Source organism: Capsicum annuum, chromosome 7, assembly GCF_002878395.1.
Source record: "Capsicum annuum cultivar UCD-10X-F1 chromosome 7, UCD10Xv1.1, whole genome shotgun sequence".
Classification (NCBI taxonomy): domain Eukaryota; kingdom Viridiplantae; phylum Streptophyta; class Magnoliopsida; order Solanales; family Solanaceae; genus Capsicum; species Capsicum annuum.
In genome coordinates, this window is record NC_061117.1 from 214,597,750 (window position 1) to 214,614,633 (window position 16,884).

General features: G+C 31.9%; 2 protein-coding genes across 2 annotated transcripts; one reads left to right on the plus strand and one right to left on the minus strand.

Annotated features, from left to right (window-relative positions):
• The first annotated feature begins 678 nt into the window (after positions 1-678).
• On the plus strand, positions 679-1,319 carry LOC107877353 (CDGSH iron-sulfur domain-containing protein NEET). Its single transcript, XM_016724013.2, has one exon. It carries the CDS (start codon positions 824-826, stop codon positions 1,118-1,120), a length of 297 nt encoding a protein of 98 aa, XP_016579499.2. The 5' UTR covers positions 679-823; the 3' UTR covers positions 1,121-1,319.
• An 87-nt stretch (positions 1,320-1,406) lies between these two features.
• LOC107876861 (ATP-dependent DNA helicase pfh1-like) lies at positions 1,407-2,768 on the minus strand. Its single transcript, XM_016723686.2, has 2 exons — positions 1,881-2,768; positions 1,407-1,832 (listed from the first exon to the last, which is right to left on the minus strand). Exons 1-2 carry the CDS (start codon positions 2,766-2,768, stop codon positions 1,407-1,409), a joined length of 1,314 nt encoding a protein of 437 aa, XP_016579172.2.
• Between the last annotated feature and the right edge of the window lie 14,116 nt (positions 2,769-16,884).

Genomic DNA, 16,884 nt, shown 5'->3' on the forward strand with positions numbered 1-16,884 from the left:
AATTACATATTATTTTTACTCATATAAAATTTAATTAGAGGAGGGAAAGAGGGAGGGAGAAAAGGGAGTAATTAAGAATCTCTATATCTTTAAATTGTAACAATATTCTTATAAAGAATAAAACATAAAAGTTGTTTTTACAATTATATAAATGTTTTTCGTATAGATTTTATTAGAGACTGGAGAAGGAATGAAAGGGAGGGAGTGAGGGGTGGAGATGGAGGTGAGGGTAAGGGGTAGTTTTTTTTTTCTTTTTTTCTTTTTTCATGATTGAGATATGATATGGTAGCTGGTTTTTTCTGTAAGGTTGTTGTTGAATGTTTAAACTAATATGATTTATCAGGGAAGAGGATAATTAAGAATCTATATTTTTAAATTGTGAATAATATTCTTAAAAAATCTAATATTTTTTTTTTATAAGATTGTTGCTGAATGTTTAAGGTAATATGACTTTACCACGAGAAAAAGGCATTCGATATTAAATATTTTATCCGTGCATCGCGTGGGTACATATACCAGTGTATATTAATAGGGAGAGTAAAGTAATTAAAATGTGAGAGATAATATAATTATTTCTAAAAGGATTGATATTTATGTTATTTATAGTTGAATTTTTTCATGGAAACTTGCATAAATTCCTTCAATTTCCCCGTGGAATAGAAATCACAAAATTTAGGAACGTGGATAATGTAGCTTCCACTCGATCGATTTGGCCAAGGGAGAACCGTGGTCGCCACACATCCATCACCCCTTGTCTCTCCTCTTCATTTATTTAGGCTAGTTCACGTTCACTCCCAAATAACAGAAAAGAACATCGACATCAATGGCATCGACTACTAGCATAATTCAAGGTGGATTCTCATGCGGCGGCGGCGGCGCATTGTCTTCGTTCAGGGCGAGGCCAAGGCGGATGGTGGTTCGTGCGGAAGCTGTAAATCCAGATATTAGGAAGGATGAAACAAAAGTGGTGGACTCTGTTCTCGTAACTGAACTCTCTAAACCTCTTACTCCTTACTGCAGGTGTTGGAGGTCTGGGACTTTTCCTCTATGTGACGGAAGCCACGTGAAGCATAATAAGGCAACTGGAGATAACGTTGGACCTCTGCTATTGAAGAAGTAGTTAGCCAGTAAATGGCTGTGGTACCGTACGTGTTAGTCCCTAGATTATGAAGCCTATTTCTAGAATAAAACTTGTTAAAACTGAAAGTACTTGTAATATTTATCCTTTCCCAGCAGTAGTTCTACTTATGCTAGAACACGATCACATTGTAATTTCAACCATGCTATTTCATCGGTTACACCGTCTTCTTTTTGTTCCAGACAATCTTTCATAGAACTTCAAAACCTTGGGGTTTGCCTTAATCTTTAACGGATTGAAATTGACTAGATGAAGGCCATCCAAGCTTTTAACACGCGAAAGAGCAACATATACCATCCCAAAGCCAAAAACCCCGGTAGAGGTCTGTATGGAGGTTGTTTAGAGTCATCCCTTGACATTTATGAATGCTTAGAGCCCAAGCCAATATGAGGGGAATTTGATTTCGCATCGCAACAGCTTCATCTCCCTCCATTACATACCATCTTTCTAGACCGATCATCACTTCTTGCCCAGAATCAAATCTAACGACAGGTAGCAAGTTACCATTTCCGCAAATATCAGAAATCTCACGGTCATATAATTTATGAGTTTCTTGAACAACAGCAAAGTCAAAGACTGTACCAGTAGCACCATTCACAAGTCCACCAATAACATCAATGTTCTTTGTCAAAAGCACCCTAGATCCTACACATAATTTGAGCAACTCAGGTGCAATTCCATTCTTGAGCTGCTTCTTCCAAGGATCTTTACCACTATCAAGAGCTTGTTAATGAAACAGTACCTCATCTAAATGGTCAAGTCGTTGAGCATTCACTCTATTCACATCCTCAATCCTTGGGTAAAGCTGAACAGCTGAAGAATCTGGCTCCACCTTAGAGCAGCATTGGTCTAATAACTTCAAATCCTCGGAATCATACTTCCCTTTCCTAATCTCCTGCAGCAGTTTTATAAGCTGTGCATCTGATTGCTTAAAGATAGTTTTAACTTCAATTTGCATATCAAAACTCGCATTCCAACAATCTGCTTCAAAAGCAAATTCCTTCTGTTGTCCCTTGTTACTAATAACCGGTGGAAGCTGAAAAAAGTCTCCACTCACAACTAACTGTATCCCACCCCAAATCTTCTCCTCACAGCCTAATTCTTCACTTCTAATACTCCTTGCAATGAACTCAAGATTATCAAAAACCTCACCGCTAATCATGCTAATTTCATCGATAACCAAGGCCCTAGCTTTATTCCATCTACGATACGCTCTCTTATCCAATGTAACCTTAGAGAGCAAATCCACATTACTAGCATCACCAAGTCCAATACCAGCAAATGAATGAAGGGTCTGTCCATTCAGGGAACAAGCAGCAACCCCAGTTGAAGCTATAACGAAAACCCGAGATTTCCCATGAATCTTCCTAAGTTCACTAATGATATGCTGAAGTAAATAGGTCTTTCCAGTCCCTGCTGAACCAGTAATGAAAATAGAATTCCCTTTTGAAATTGCTTCCAAGATTTGATTTTGCTGGTCAGTTAACTTCACTTTAGGTTTTTTATTGCCTATGAATTCACTCCTACAACTTTTTGTTTTACTCTTTGCACTAACTTGAGGTCCCCATTTAGCTTTGGAACTCAACAACCTGTAGGCTATTTTAGCTGTGTAGTACAATGACAACTTCATATTGCTATAATTCAAGCAAATCATTTCATCACACAAATTGGTTTTTTGACTCTAAGGAATGAAAAAAGTGGGTAAAAATTTGAACTTTATCAAGAAGAGGTCCAGGGTAAATGGTATCTTCCCTGAATCCGGTGCACAGCAGGAGCTTTAGTGCACCACTCTCTCGTAACTGCTAACTGTTTTAGCTTGTGTACAATGACACCGTCATATTGCTAAATCCAAGAAAAGCATTTCTTGGATAATCAAATTTCAACACACAAAATTTTTCTTTTTGACTCTAATGATTGGAAAAAATGGATAAAATTTTTTAACTTTGTTCATCAAGAAGAGGCTTAGGGAAAATGGTACAAAAAGTTTCTCAAAATAACTGCATTCATTGAATCTTTATCAGACATTATAGTAAATGAAAGGGGAAAAAATATTCAAATTTTGAATGTTAAAAAGTGTTTGCTTACTAAACTGGAGGAGGTTTTAGTTCGGCTTTATTTCCAGTTGACACAGAAAAGGAGGTATGCTATTACTGTGTATGTGGCCAGGGTAATTTGGGTTTAATATATGTCAAATGGGCCTCGGTGATAAACTGGGCCTAAATCGAGTGGACAAGACGATCCAGTATAATTTGGGCTGGTACTGTGGTGGTATTCCTTCAATTTTGGGATCAATTTTTTCTTGGAAACTTAATAAATTCCAACCCTTTAACACCTAATTACTTCGTATCTCTACATTTACCACTTTTAGATACATAAATAACCTTTTGATACATCAATTCTCGATACACTTTTTAAGGAATTAACAAAAATCTGTTCAATTAATGAAGCAAATCACGCTACTTTCGTTAAAATTTCTTCATAAATTCCCAAAATTTCTTAATCATTTTAAAATTTGAAATTCAAAAAAAGATCATGATTCTTCAAACAACAACAAGCGCCACCACATCTCCGGCGAACTTGCATTGTCGTGGCAACCAAAATCGCCGCAGGCTCTAACCCGTTAAACTCTCAATAGCTGACCAATGTTCCAGCTATATCTCATACCCAAAAATCAAATTCCTCTTCCTCGTTGAAAAACAAATAATCGTCACCACCATCGTTGCTCCAACCAGCCAATCGGTGAAACACCATCTTCCACCAAAAAATCACTGCAACGAATACATAATTCTTATGTATCAGTAACACAAAAAATATTTGATACATAATTTTTGATATATTTTCAAGAGATACCCAGGCCGATATACATAATTTGTATGTATTAGTAATTCATATCTCATTTCAATACATGAATCGAATGTATTAGTAATGCAGAAAATCAATCGATACATAATCTTTTGTCATATTTTCTACTAAATACATCATTCTTACGTATCTCAATGTCACCATCATTACTGTATTAGCAGTGAATTGTCTCCTTCTTAACCCGCCTTGCGACATCAAATGCTTCGTTTTGTGGGAGACTCAATAGGACGGTTAATGACGACGTCATGAGTGCGTTGAGTTGGTGGTCAAGGAGGAGAATTTGAATCTTCAATTGAGATTGGATGAGAAGCTATGGAAGAAGAAGAAAAAATGAGAGTACGTTGAGTTTTTTCGATTTTAATTCAAGATTATGAGTTTTTATTACTTTGTTATGGAAGAGGTGGCACAAAGCACTAGCGAAGGAGTGGCAATTAATATACTTGGCTACTCCCTTCCTGCCAAATTATCCGTCCCAAATTGAGATGACACATTGATTAAAAAAAGTAATTAATAACATATCTAATTTATCATAGTACCCCTATTAAATGATGTTTATATTTTAATTTGACTAAAAAAAGTAATTAATGCAAAGGGTAAAACATGAAATTTTTTTTTTTGTCTCTTCTTGATTAATAAAAAAAGACAAGTAAAATGAGAAATCAAATTAGAAAATTTGAGACGAATAATTTAGAACGGAGGGAGTATATAATTTAATTTTAATAATATTATTAAATAGAAGATAATTCAATCAAATTTTTACGAGGAAAATTAATATATTCAATTTTTTAGGGTGATACTGATGTATCAGAAAATTTAAAGAGGGTATATTATCTAGGAATTTTAGTAATTAATCAAAGGATAGAGATTTTAAGTAGTTTAGATAAGTTAAGTTATGATATTAGATAATTTTTTTCTTTTTGGTACATCAAAAAATTACGTGATAATCTTTTTAATACAGTTCATGAGCTACGTGACTACTGTTAAGTTTGTTAGGAGAGAAATTTCATATCCTAGAGTGTCTTTTAGCAACTCTTTTATATGTTTGTTGCTCTTGTTTGTTTGAAATCTACACACTTATTTGTCTCCCTCCAGATATCTATAATCTATATTTATATCTATATCTATAATATAGATATCTATAATATATTAAAAGTGTGAAGGCCTTAGAAATATTATTTAAACTTTTTGTCCTTCATTAAAAGTTTTTGGTTTAGACAAAATAGTTTTTTTCACTATTTTCCTAATATTTAAGAGTTGAAAATTAATTAAATATATTTATGATGAAATATTTAAATATTAAAAAGCATGTTTTTATTTCGGTAGAAAACGTACAATCTAATTTATTTATTTTGGTTTTTTGATAGACTCCTAATTATGTGGAACTCAAACTCCTATATATGGAAACTTTTCTTCTTTTAGCTCTTGTTTACGTTTTTTTTTCCCTTTTTTCTTTCTATAAAATCCTAAAATATAATTTATGTGACTCCTAAATGTAAAGAAAGTCAAATTCCTAGATATATGATGAGCTTTCATACTACCTTTTCTACACGTTTTTTTATCATTATTTTATTTTTATCCTCAAATTTTCAATCGAAATCTTCTACTATTATAATTAAAGTGGAAAAATAATTAACTAATATGAAAACTAATAATTAGATGACTATTATTATGAGAATAACTATTTTTTTGATGATTAATATTTTTTTATTAGTTTGAGAATTCTAAATCAACTAAATTTAATTTTAAAAAGATTTACAAAAAATTATAAACAAGTATAAAAACGTTAGAATAAAAAAAATTAAGAAGTACCAAATTTTAAAAAGTTTTAAGTACATAATAAGAATGTAATCAATGATTTTGTAAAGATTTGACTTTAAAAATAATAAAAAAATTTGAATATAAAAAATTATCGTACCTCAGTGCATGGTTCAAATTGATGTATTTCTCTTAGCCCCTGACAGCAAGAGAAAGAGGTACTGCATGAAAAACGCAAACACGATTAACCCATCAACCACTTTAAACTTGTGGCAAAATATACATGTGCTTACACTAAAATATATGTTCATGTTTACATTACTATATTAAAGTGTGAAGGAGTTTTGAAAAGTAATTTAAACTTTTTGCACCTCATTAAAAATCTCTGCAATAGAAAAAATTATTTACTTTGAAATAATCAAATGTTACACGTGCGAGGCACGTGCAGTTAAACTAGTAACAATACTAATATACTTAGTAAAATTTCACGAATTTGGGAGAGGGTTAGCGTAGGCAGGTCTTGCCATTACCTTTTTGAGGTAGAGAGACTGTTTTCAAAAGATTCTCTCGACTGAAGTGAAGCAGATGAAGTCGAAAGTAAAAAAAAATGACAGTGAAGAGAAACATGACAATTAATAGCAAAATAGTGCAACCGTAATATCAATAACAAGGCGCGATCACCTAAGCAAGTATAATTTCTCCCTCGAGATATGTGTGATAATGACGTTGTTCACTTTCAACAAATATCGACAATCTTCCATAATAACTCAAAAAGGATGTCATCATCTATAGATCATCCTAAGAGATCTATCAAAAAATCAGTATCTGCAATTTTAATCTTCACATAGTTATAAGTTCATATTTTTCCCTTAATGTTATTATAATAAAATTGTCTATTTGATAAATGAATAATTGTTTAATCATAAAGCTTCTATGGTATATTTATTATTATATCTTAGAAATGCAATAATGTTCATTCTCAGCAAGCCTCCCAATAAAAAAACACTGTCCACATTTTGTGTTTATAACATCTCAAATACATCAAATGTGCTTGTACATATATAGACTGTTATTACTTAATCATATAAAATAATCACTATTATCACTTCAAATTTATCACTATGGATAAGATTTCCCCTTTCCATTTCACTTTACCATACCTTGGCCTCCCAAGAAAGTTGAAAAAGAAAAATGGCCTATGCATTCTTTATAGGCATTTCTGGAAAAAAAGAAGTTTGGTTAGGTCCAGGAGAGTGGTGGAGCAAAATTTTCACCAAATAGAATTTAAAATATGAACAAGTAAATGCATGAAGAAGTCAAAAGAACATCCAACATCTACTATATATATAGATATTTAATTAGTATAATATTTTGACTAAAAGAATTTAAATGAACCCTCCAGCCCTACCTCGCTACACCCTAATAGTAGTTTATTACTAGTAAATCACGACCACTGTCATAAATTTGGTTAAGAAGTATTGTATACACGTGACCTAAATCTAGTTTAACAAATCCTAAAAGATATTACGAGGAGTACTATTTTTTTAACCTAAGCACTTATCCCTAGATTGTGTAGTGCGCCAGTTAACTAATAGGGCTTACACTTTTTTTTTAAGATGTTTGACTCAGAGAAATTCTATCTCTTCAATATCACAAAAGTAGAAATATTTCCCAAAAAGTGGTAACCCCTTTATCTGTCATAACTAATGACTACAAAAAGATTCCAAATTATCCTCTTAAGGGATCATTTTGGTATACCAACTAAATTATTTAAAATTATAATTATAATACTAAGTATTACGCATGAGAGATGGGTGAAATAATCCCAGATTGAATAAGAGAAGGTGAAATATCTCAAGATTAAGCCTAACAACATAACATCTGAATGTTACACTCTTCGTCTCATTTGTCGTGATTTCTAAAAGTTAGTACTATATTAAATTATTTAGCATTTTAAAAATTTAAAATAAAATTAATATTTTTTATTTTATCCTTAGTACTCCTTCTAGTCCAGTGCAAGTAAATTATTGGGATTTATTTTAATATTTTAAAATAAGTAAATTTTTTAAAGTGCGAATAGAAAGACGCTAGACATATAAATTCGTAAAAAGAAAAAAAAAAGACACTAAAAGTACTCCTGCAGAATTGAGCTGACTGCTGAGGTGTTATCCTAGTTCAAATTTAAGCTGTTATTTGCTCTTTCGTATTTTTTTTTTTTTTTTAAAGTCAACTGCCCAGCAGATTTGGCTTTTAACACCTACCATGTCGTCCTTCGGGACTGACTCATTGGTTTGGAGGGTGATAACCCATCATAGCTATCTGGGATCAATTTTCCTCTTAATGTCTTTGAGTCATGAGCCTGTCTCACAGGCTACTACACAGTGGGGGGTTTATTCAGTGTACACATTTGAAGGGTATAGCGACTGCAGATTTTTTTGAAAAAAAAATAAAAAAAATAAAAACACCTACCATGTAGATAAAACTAAGCAAAAATATCAACCTTAAAAGGGGGAAATGGCCTTACATCTAATCGCAAAACAGAGAGCAGACAGCGGAGTAAACTCCTATAATATTTTGTCTAGGCAGGCATTTGGACTTGCGATATGAAGTGTGTAATTTGAATTTTGAAATCATGAGATGAAATCAGCGTATGCATATATTATTTCATATCATGATATAAAATCTCAAATTCTTCAAAAAAAAGTGTGATTTGAATTTCATATCATGATTTTGGATTTTCTTGAATACAAAAGTTGATTCACAAATTTATATTTTATAAAAAAATTAATACCCCACCATTTATTTGTGTGTAAATAATATTAATAGTTCATATTATTACTCTTTAAATTATTTATATCTCATGTAACTTTTAGGATCACCAACATAAAATCTATTATTACTTCAAATCAACTCCAACTTTCCCTATGTGGGAGGATTATTAAAGAGTAGCGCACGACAATTTATGTTCCGTTTTACTTTTTTTATTAAACTAAAGTTTAATCAACAAATGTATTTTTTTTTGTTTTGTTTATAATAACTTTGTGATTGTGTATTATACTTTGCTATAAACTTTTGTTTATTTGATAAAATTGTATAATGAATTGAGACAATTTTAATAGTTTTCATAATTTAGGAGATTTTTATGTTCATAAGTAAATATACAACCCAAAAAAGTCTAAATCACATGTCCAGACAAAACTTCATCGTCATCTCATAATTTCAAATCATAATCTTACATTACCATTTCAAATCATAATTTCATCTCAGATAATCAAACGGGTCCGGTCTAAGACTTGAAGATCTTGCACTGGGAAGTACTTACTACTAGCTCAAACTTATGGACAGTGAAACAACTAGTAGCTTTAGCCTAAACATACTGGCATTCGAAAGTATGTTTCCCCAGCTTTAATTGAATTTCCCTTTTCCTACCTTTTTTTCTTGAAAATAAAATAAAATAAAAGAAGATAGTGTATGTAGTACTCCAGTAGTAGCTAAGGCACAAGGTTTTTTTCCGGCTTTGACTAGTTTTTCTAAATTTGCAAAATTAAAGGACATAAATTAGTCGAACACTGTTTTCTTTTGAAGCAACAGCGAATATATCAAGTACTCCCTTGTCCTAATTAGTTACTCATATGATATAATTTGCATTACAAGAGTAAATAAAAGAAAATTTTTGACCGCGATTTAAGTTGTTAATTTTTATAACTTATAATACTTTTATGTAGTTTCTAAATATGTAATTATTTTTCAAAAGTTAAAAAGATTGTATTTTCAAATGCTTGGTCTAAATAAAAAGGCTACATATGAAACTCGAACTATATCATATAAATTGAGACGGAAAAAATTCAGATGATCCCTATAGCTCCGCGGATGCTTCTGTTATGAGATTAGTAATCAATTCTTCATACACGGTATCGAAGGATTTTATTTCCTGCATTAAAGTGAAGTATTCAAGATTTGAAGCATGGGGTGATCTAGTGATCAATGAAATGAGGGGTGAATCATGAGATTTCAATCCTCTAGGTTCAAATTTTAACGGAGAAAAAAAATATTGGACATTCTATTTTGTTTGTCTAAATCTTGGTGAATAAAATTATCTGGCATTTGGTGAGAAGTGGTAACTACCGTAGACTATAATTAATCAAGGTATGTGAACAAGCTAAGTTGAATACTAACAAAGAGGTAGCTTATCCATGTATTAACTTTTGTATAAGTTCTATAACATTTATAGCTATCAAGTAAAAAAATTATTCATGTATAAAATTAATAAGACATTCGATTTGTAATTTAGAAAATCGCATAACTAATACCTGTTTAAGTCATGAGAGAATTGGTGTATTATCTTATGCAAGCTAGATAGGTTAAAGATAGAATTATGCAAGCTAGATAGGTTAAAGATAGAATTATAAGACTAATACTCACATAACTAATACGTACCCACATTCTTAATACATGCATTACTAATACCCGTATAATTCTAATCAACTACCAAACGATCCCTACCATCATAAAATTAAAAAGAAGTTACAAGATTTGAAACCTTATATATATAAGCTGCATAAACATCATCAAAGAAAGACGTATGTCAAAGGTTAATTATATTGTTCACAGTTGCTTCTGTATATTCACTGATGAGCACAGAGTTGGTTTTCTGGAGAATAGTAGATGGAGACTTGAGAAACCAAAGTTCCACGTGCTGTATCTTTCACTATGCCCTATGTTAGAGTGGTTGCTCTACTAATTTTAATATTTTACTCTACTGGTTGACTATTTGTGAAACAAGTAAGTAAACGTGGTTCACAGAAGTAAAAGCAGAACATAGTATTTTTACGTGGAAAACATCCGGCTCAAGAAAGGTGTAAAAAACCACGACCTGTACCTTTACAGGATTTAACCCCAACTTCACTATAACTCTTGAGCCTCAACAATCAACAAATTAACAAGACTTCTTGTAAATTAGGAATTAAAACTTCCAACACCTATAACTATAAAAACACAAATCTTCCCAAGATAAGTGTTCCCAAGTCTTCGAGTTTCCTAACTTGAAGACACAACTCCTAACTCAGTTTATAGATCACTGAGACTAGAACAATGACTCATTACAACTCAAAAAACCTATCTATTACATACAGTCTAAGACTTGCTAAGTAAAGGACCAGGCTCTTCTTCAAGTGAGTGAACTATTTTGCTGATTGTTGACTATCTTATCAGTGCATGAGTGAAACACTTGAATGTCGTTTCATGTATTTAAGCCAACTACTGATGGAGTCCTTTAGTTGATGTAATCTTCTATATTCAATAGGACTTCCAGGTAGTTTCACTCTTTTGTTGCTGTCGCCTCTCTCTCTCCTAGATTGAGTAGAACTCTTCTTCTTTATCTTGTAGAACTCCTGAATCAACTCTGCTTCAATTATCTAAAACTTCTTGATCAACTCAACTTCTGAATGGTGCAATTATCTTCTCCTTAATCGTAGCATTTGAAACAAATCTGAGTTTCCTTGCTTATCCACTCTTGTCCTCATACACTGTCAGCCTTGTAATAATTTCATCATGCAGTTCAAGTGATACCTGTAGACACGTGATTTTTTATCCTCCCTAAATTTTAACTTGTTTATCGATATTAAATATATTATATTTTTATATTTAATCACATATTATTTTGATTTTTATTCTAATTTCAAATAATATAAAAATTAAAAATATATGTTTTCTTTTATAAATTTTAATAAATAAATTAATAGTTATTATTATATTTATTTTTTGTCTATTTATAAATTGTTATTATATTTTGTTAAATATAAATTAATTAATTATTATTATATTATTCATTATTATTATTTTATTTTATTATTATTATTACTACTAATATTTTCTATATATATATAAAATAATAATTTTTTTAAAAAAAGGGAAAAGATTTTTAAATTTTAAATTCCCCCCTCCCCTTATCTGCTTTTAACCGTTCCCTCTCAATAGTCCTATTATATAAAGACTCTCTATCTAGATAAAAAAAAGGAGGGCTTTTTACGTACTTTTCAAACATTCACTCAGACAAAGAAAAACACCAATTGAGAAACAAAAGAGAGAAAAACAAGATTCGAAGTTAGAATTTTGTTTGAAAATTTTGGTAACAACTTCGTGTTTCTGTTCAAAATTAATACAGGTTTCACTTTGATCCTATATTATTTATCGTATGAATTTATTAGAAATAAAAAATATGAATAAAATTGTTTAAACAAATTTCATGTATTATTCAATAGATGTTGTTAATTTATTATATGAATTCATATGTTATTATGTATTGAATGTTATTTATTGTATGTAACATTGTTTGGTTAAAATTTAAACCGGAAAAGAAATAGATGTACAGAAAATTAATAGGCTTTCGATATACACAGGACCATTCACACTATTTCACACAACAATACACAGTACATACGCCTATTCACAGATCCTCACATGCGCATAGGCACGCATACAACGGAAAGAGTAAAAAAAATTAAAAAAGAAGTGAGATAGAAATCGAGAGATAGAGAGAGAAAACGAAAAAAAATGATCAAAATATTGGATTGCTTTTCCGACGATCGCCATTTTTTTTCAGCGTCACCCTTTTTCCCCTTTCTCCGCTAACCGGATCCACCACCATCAACGAAGCCCATCGCTTCCCTCTCGGCTGATCTTTCACCGGATTTGCGCCACTAGCGCCGGAGACTCATCGCACCTCTCCCTTTTCGGTTATCAAAATTCCGGCGAATTATTGCCGGTAGCAGTCATGAAACTGATGATCAGCCCAACCCCATTCCGGTACTCTACTATTCCAACCCAAATCAGTAATCAAACCATTCAAAACTAGAAATCGAAAGTTGACTCCTCGAAGTTATGTTGGAGATGGAATACGTTTTCTTGTTTTTTTTCTTCTCAAATTTCCTTTCTCCATGTTAGGATAAAATTTTGGGAATTGGAGTCATCTCATAATATACTATTTAGTTTATATTAATTTAAAAAAAATAGATTTAATAAATTATATTTTTTTGTTGTTGTTATTATTATTATTTTAATTTTTTTTCTTTTAGCAGAATATGGTTAAAACATAGTTAGTTGTGTATTTTCATTATTTTATTATTATTAATATTATTATTATTACTTTATTTTATTTTGTCTCATTATTATTAACAAGTTTCATAATTAGTTATTAAACAAGTTGACCGTTTTTAAACGAATTACTATTTTTGTTCGTAGTTATTAATAAAGTCTAATAATTTTATTATTGATTATCTGCCTAGATTGAATTTTTCTCAAAATTTTGTTAAGTTTAATTAAACTTTTGAACAAATAAATTGTTATAATTTTATTTTATGTTTATTTTTTTATTTTTATTATTAAGAATAAATAGTGTTTCGAATAAATAAAATTGTTTTGAGTTTACAAAAGACAATTTAATACCTTTAACGTTAGGTAAAATTCTTAGGTTTAAAAATGTCCGTCTCAATTAAGAATGCGGTGTACGCATATTTTTGGGACATTTAAAATCCAAGGATGCAATAATGCACCTTGACAAATACTTTTCTAAAATTAATTTTCATTGATTTATTTAATATAAGAGGCATAAACAAATAATTTTAGATATTAAAAAATGAGCGAATCTAGGCTTCTACATAATTATCAAAATAGTTTAAGTTAAGATAAGTCAATAAAAGCGACTGTGCTAGAACCACGGGATTCGAGGGGTGCCTAACACCTTCCCCTCGATCAACAGAATTCCTTACCCAGTCTTCTGTTTTAGCAGACCACAATAAAGAGTCATTTCTTTTTATTTGGGATTCAAAAAGGTGACTTGGAACACCATAACTCAATTCCAAGTGGCGACTCTATTAATAAAATAATCCCTATTCAAAATCATCACTTTAACTGGAAAAACCCTTCGAACTCGATCCCTTCTGGCGCAAAAGGGGTGTGACATCTCTGGCGACAACGCTGGGGAATAATAAGAATTCGACCTTTTTATATTGACTTATACTTGCTTTAATTATTGTTAATATTATATTTGTTGGCCTTATGTGCTACTTGTTGCTCATTTACTGCTTTGATATTATTTGAACTGCATTATATATTGTCTTCTCTCGCGTACCTCCTCTGAGTCTCTGAAATAGGATAGAGGGAATGCAGCATATTCATCCCACCTTGTTTTTGAGATAGCCGGAGTGTCAAGGCACTTGGTGAAGTAAATAGTCACACATGTTAGGCGGGGTTTGGATCGACAATGAACGCGGTGTTGCCCTGCTACCGATCAAGTTGTCCCTCCCCGGCTCGAGTGTTCGCTCAGGAAAGCCAGTCTAGACACCTATCCCTATTAGGTTTAAACTTAGAAAAATTGAAAACTCAAAATCTGGTTATCCCTATTAGGTGCCGCTTTATTTGCATCATATGCATTTGACTTAGCGGAACTCGGCACAGGGGCCGGGTCTGTCTAGGACAGGTGACCTAATTTATAAAGACCAACATGTGCATCCTACATGCTCTTTGACATTAATTTGGAAGACTATTTAAATTATTGACCGGCTTTTAGGCAATTTTAAAATGCGAGAGATTAATTTATCCTCAAATTTAGTTAATCATTTTTGAAAGAAAAATTTCATTTTTAAAAAATAAAGAAAAATTTTAGATATACAGCAACATAGTTTTTACAATCTTCATGAAATACGAGGGTCTGATTTTCACTTTTTAGTGGAATACGTAGGTAGTCCTATTCGGGATATGACCTTGATTTTGAAAAAAAAAATGATGATGATAATATATTTATTCACAAATTTATTGAAGGATATTTTTGAAAAAATAATAATAATAAGAAAAATGATTATTTTCATGAATATTATTGTCTTTATTTTACTTTTTCTTTTTATTTTCAAAATTAATTTTAACATAAAAATCATAATAGCCTGAACCTTTAGGGGTTGTGAGCTGAATTTTTTTTAAAATAATAAAATATATAAAATATTTTAACTGTCCTGAACCTTTAGGGGTCGTGAGACTAAAATTTTATACAACTTCATACATAAAACAATCATTCTTCCTTTCTTTATTTCTAAATCCTTTTTTTTCTTCTTTCAAATGTACTTAGGGAGTATTGTCTTCAAACATATAGGTAAAATTGTCTAGAAGTCTGTTATTGCAAAGTTTTTGAAAGAGTCAATTTAAATAAGTGTTTTTCTTAAAAATATTGTCAGTCTTGTTTCTCTCGCTTTGATTTTTGATAAAATTGTTCTTTACATCTAAGTCTCAATTTAAGAGTTGCGATAGTTCTCACAAGTCAAGTTAAAAATTCTTTTTCAAAATTTCAGCCTAAATCGAGACATTTATTAATTTCATGTCCTTGTCAATAGGTATAAAATGTCTCCCCTTGTCCGTGGAAAGCGATCAAAGAGGAAGAGAGATGGGAGTGTACCGCTTCAGGTTATGGATTGTAACGAGATACATAAGTATTTGGATTTTTTGATGAGTATTATGACAATAAATCCTAATAGGGAGGTGATTGATGCGTTACTAACCTTCTGGGACCCGAAGAACAATGTGTTTCATTTTTTGAATTTTGAGTTGACTCCTACTGTAAAGGAGATAGCGGCCTATGTTGGATATGGGGATATGCATCGGAAGAAACTTATCGCTCCGAGACTCATTTCGATAAACAAATTCTGCAAACTCATGAACATACGGAACTCAAAAGAAGAATCGATGGAAAAAGATTGGGCTTCCTTGCAGTTTTTGTACGATAGATACGGAAGGCAAGAGGGGTTCAAAAAGTACGGTAAGCAACTCTATAATAAGGGAAATTTTGAGGCTTGGAAGGTTCACAGACGATTTGCATTCATGGTAGCCTTTTTAGGCACTATGGTCTTCCCAAGGAGAGAACAAAAAATTAACATTCGTTTAGCAAGAGTGGTAAAGATACTGATTAAGAAAGATTACACTATGGTACCAATGATCCTGACAAATATCTACCGTGCTTTAACTGTTTGTCAGAAAGGAAAGAGTTTTTTTGAGGGATGTAATATCTTGTTACAGATGTGGATTGTGGAACATCTCTACCGACGTCCTACAATGGCTAGATTTAATCCTAAAAGATTCAATTGCATCAAAGATTACGAAGAGAGGTTAGAGAAATATAACTGCCCAGAAGGAGTTAGAGACTGGGATAAGCTTTTTCGTTCTCTGTCAGCAGATAAAATGACTTGGAATCTCCCTTGGTTCCCTTGGAGGCAAGTCATACATAGTTCTGGCATTCGGCCGTTCTTATTATTAATTGGTATTAGGGGTGTTCAACCGTATGTTCCATTGAGATTTTTACGTCATCTAGGAAGACGTCAAATAATTCCCATTACGGAAAATATGACCGAGTTTGTATTTGACGTCAGACAAGAGATCCTACTTCCAGAGGAGTTGGCCCAGCAGATTTGGGAGGGTTTCCGTATCATGGAGATTGAAACGATGGTCATAGAGCATGAGAAAGGACAAGTACACCCTGTTTTGCGGAAATTTTTACTAGTGAGAGTCGCCACTTAATTTTGAAAAGGAATTAGGAAACCTTTTAAATTTACTTCAAACGATTCAAAATAGAAAAATCATTTTAAGTTAGAGATTCTAGATAAGTGGTTTCTATTAACGTTTTAGGAAGGTATTAGGCACCTAAAACGTCCGTTAACTTGCGGTTATCCAGACTGTTTGAAAATCGTCTTTTGATTAACTTGTAAAAGATTGATTTGTTGAAAAGTGATTGGTTTTTAGAAAGGATTTGTGTAAAATAATTTTAGGCGACTTAATGGGGATTTTAACTAAGTCTACACAAATGAAATAAACAAGTAAACACATAAACGGGGAAAGGGACGAGAAAGTAAATGATTTAGGCCATTGGGCCCAAACCAACAAAACTTGTCCTAATCTAATTGGGCCTTTGACCCGTTTCACCTGTCCTAATCTAGTTTTCAAGCCCTTGGCTTGAGTCTCGCTCCACCTGCATTAAGTACAACTTTGGCTTCGAGGACGAAATAAATAATTAAAGAAATACATAAATAAATACGACAACCATAAATAAATAACGACGACAAATGAATAAATAGAAATGGGACTCGGGGCTC

Excerpts from the sequence above, each read along its gene's own strand:
- LOC107877353 (XM_016724013.2), top strand. The coding sequence starts at position 824 with ATGGCATCGACTACTAGCATAATTCAAGGTGGATTCTCATGCGGCGGC.
- LOC107876861 (XM_016723686.2), bottom strand. The coding sequence starts at position 2,768 with ATGAAGTTGTCATTGTACTACACAGCTAAAATAGCCTACAGGTTGTTG. Across the intron at positions 1,833-1,880 it reads GACTTGACCATTTAGATGAG|AAGCAGCTCAAGAATGGAAT; the intron begins GTACTGTTTCAT and ends GATCCTTGGAAG.